General features: G+C 36.0%; 1 protein-coding gene across 1 annotated transcript in view; it reads left to right on the top strand.

Moving 5' to 3' along the window:
- Positions 1-2,068, top strand: part of fer1l6 (fer-1 like family member 6) — a gene marked incomplete at its 5' end in the record, with an annotated part of 67,530 nt that overhangs the window by 1,349 nt on the left and 64,113 nt on the right. Inside the window, 4 exon segments of the mRNA XM_014030390.1 lie at positions 847-901; positions 985-1,116; positions 1,220-1,282; positions 1,395-1,473. Coding sequence (XP_013885844.1) covers positions 847-901; positions 985-1,116; positions 1,220-1,282; positions 1,395-1,473 — 329 coding nt within the window.

Genomic DNA, 2,068 nt, shown 5'->3' with positions numbered 1-2,068 from the left:
AGCTGATATATATTTGTTGTCAAAATACCTTTTAGTACATATGTTGTTAAAATAAAATGAACAGTCCAATGATCATTTTACTGATATGTATAAAGGCCGCAAAGTCATAAAGTCTGTTTGAAATTGGAGGTAGTTTGAGGATTAAATTTTTTATGCTTTTTAAGCTCAAAAAATGGGGTTCATATTATACAAGAGATCGTATTATACATGAATAAATATGGTAGTTAAATATTAAGTTTCTACAAAACTTTTAACTTTAAATGGTGCCCCATAGCTGCAGTCATAATATTCAGTAAATAGTTTTTTCCTGTACCTCCACCACACCTTATACACCACAGTGGCACAACTCATTTGGACCAAATGAAGATGTTGTGATAGAAGATGGCACAATGCTGCAGCGTTTCTATGACCTTGTCACCATCATGATCAAAGCCTGTATGAGGCCAATGTGCACAATTTGGCCTCAATTTATGCCTTTATGTGTGGGCACCACCAATGAATTGCTGCGCATGCTCAAAACTTTCAGAAAGTTAGAAGAGCCACTGAATTCCTAATGTGCACCAGATCTCACCAAAACCAAAATGATTTTTAATTCACTGTGAAGGGGATATTTTATTAAGCTCACTTATTTTACTTTTTATGTGKTTTTTTCCAGTTGTTTAGTTCATTTCCTGATTGACTGTTTGTTTGTTGTTGGATTTTGTAACCCACAACATGCTTAACTCCAAAAGAAAGGCTGTTGTTTGCCTTTGTCAGTAAATTAAAACACAAATTTTATAATACGTGGATAAGAGATGTTAAAAAGGAAAAAAACAACTCTTTTTTTGTTTGTTTGAATGTCCACAGAGCTAAACTGATAACTCGCATCCAAGAGGGTGAAGGGAAACCACAGAGCTTTCAGGTAAGGGTAAAATATCTACATCATTGTCRTTTTCACCCCAAGATAATCAAAAACTCTGGTATTGTTGCTTGTTTATCTCTCAGATTGCCATTAATATCACAGAAGCCAGGCAGCTTGTGGGGGAAAACATCGACCCCAGTGTGGTCATTGAAATTGGGGATGAAAAGAAACAGACAACTGTCAAAGAGGGAACCAATGCACCATTTTACAATGAGGTGAAAATATTTTAGGGTTGCTCCCAAAATTTTGTTGAATTTCAGGTGTTTAATTTTTACTTTCAGCTGTGAAATGTCATCAACCTCTACCTTTCTCCTCCAGTATTTTGTGTTCGACTTCTTTGCTCATAAAGAAATCTTCTTTGACAAAGTCATCAAGCTGACGGTGAATAAATATCAGAAAACAAWACCTATATATTTTCAGTTGCACTTAGAGTTTAATGAGTTTTCTTTTTTTCATCTCACATTTTGTGGTTTGTTGATCCATCTTCCTTCAGGCAGTTCACTCCAAAATGCTGAGGACTGTCTCTGTGGGGTCCTTTAAGTTGGATGCATGGACTGTCTACAAGCAGCCAGGTTCACCTTTGTCTTACATATCCTCTAATCCACACGTGTCTAACTTTTGAGGCCTGCAGGCTAAATGTGGCTCGCCTCTGCATTTTATGTGGCCTGCGAGGGCTTCAAAGATGTTTTAATGTCTTAAAATAAGTGTATGCTGCTCTAAAGCCAGCATTGACCATAAACTATGTCTACCATAATGCATGTTGATTGTTTTGCACATGAAATATCCTTGTTGTGGCTTTTAAGTGGGAATTTCCCACTTACAAGTTGCGACTTTAAACTGATGGGCCCCTCCAGAGGAAATTTCCTGTTGTAAAGTAGGAGAGTTCAGAATTCAAGACAGCAACTACTCACCACAACTCAAAAGTGACTAAAACTCTCATATTTTTTACTTTTAAAGGGATCCATGATTAGTTGTAACATTAGGCTTTATTTAATAAACATATTTTAACTGTAAAACAAAGACTGTGAAAATACTGTAGGCTGTTTAGTTTTGTAATTTTTTAAAAATATATTTTAACACGGACGGAGAGATTTTATTTACACGCAAAGCATTCTGGATAAAGGATGACATCAACTAGGTCATTGGTGCGAGACTGTTAGCAAGCTA

Source organism: Austrofundulus limnaeus, unplaced genomic scaffold (genome assembly GCF_001266775.1).
Source record: "Austrofundulus limnaeus strain Quisiro unplaced genomic scaffold, Austrofundulus_limnaeus-1.0 Scaffold1049, whole genome shotgun sequence".
NCBI lineage: Eukaryota > Metazoa > Chordata > Actinopteri > Cyprinodontiformes > Rivulidae > Austrofundulus > Austrofundulus limnaeus.
The sequence above is the reverse complement of the archived record's forward strand: the minus strand, read 5'-3'. Positions and strand labels throughout refer to the sequence as shown.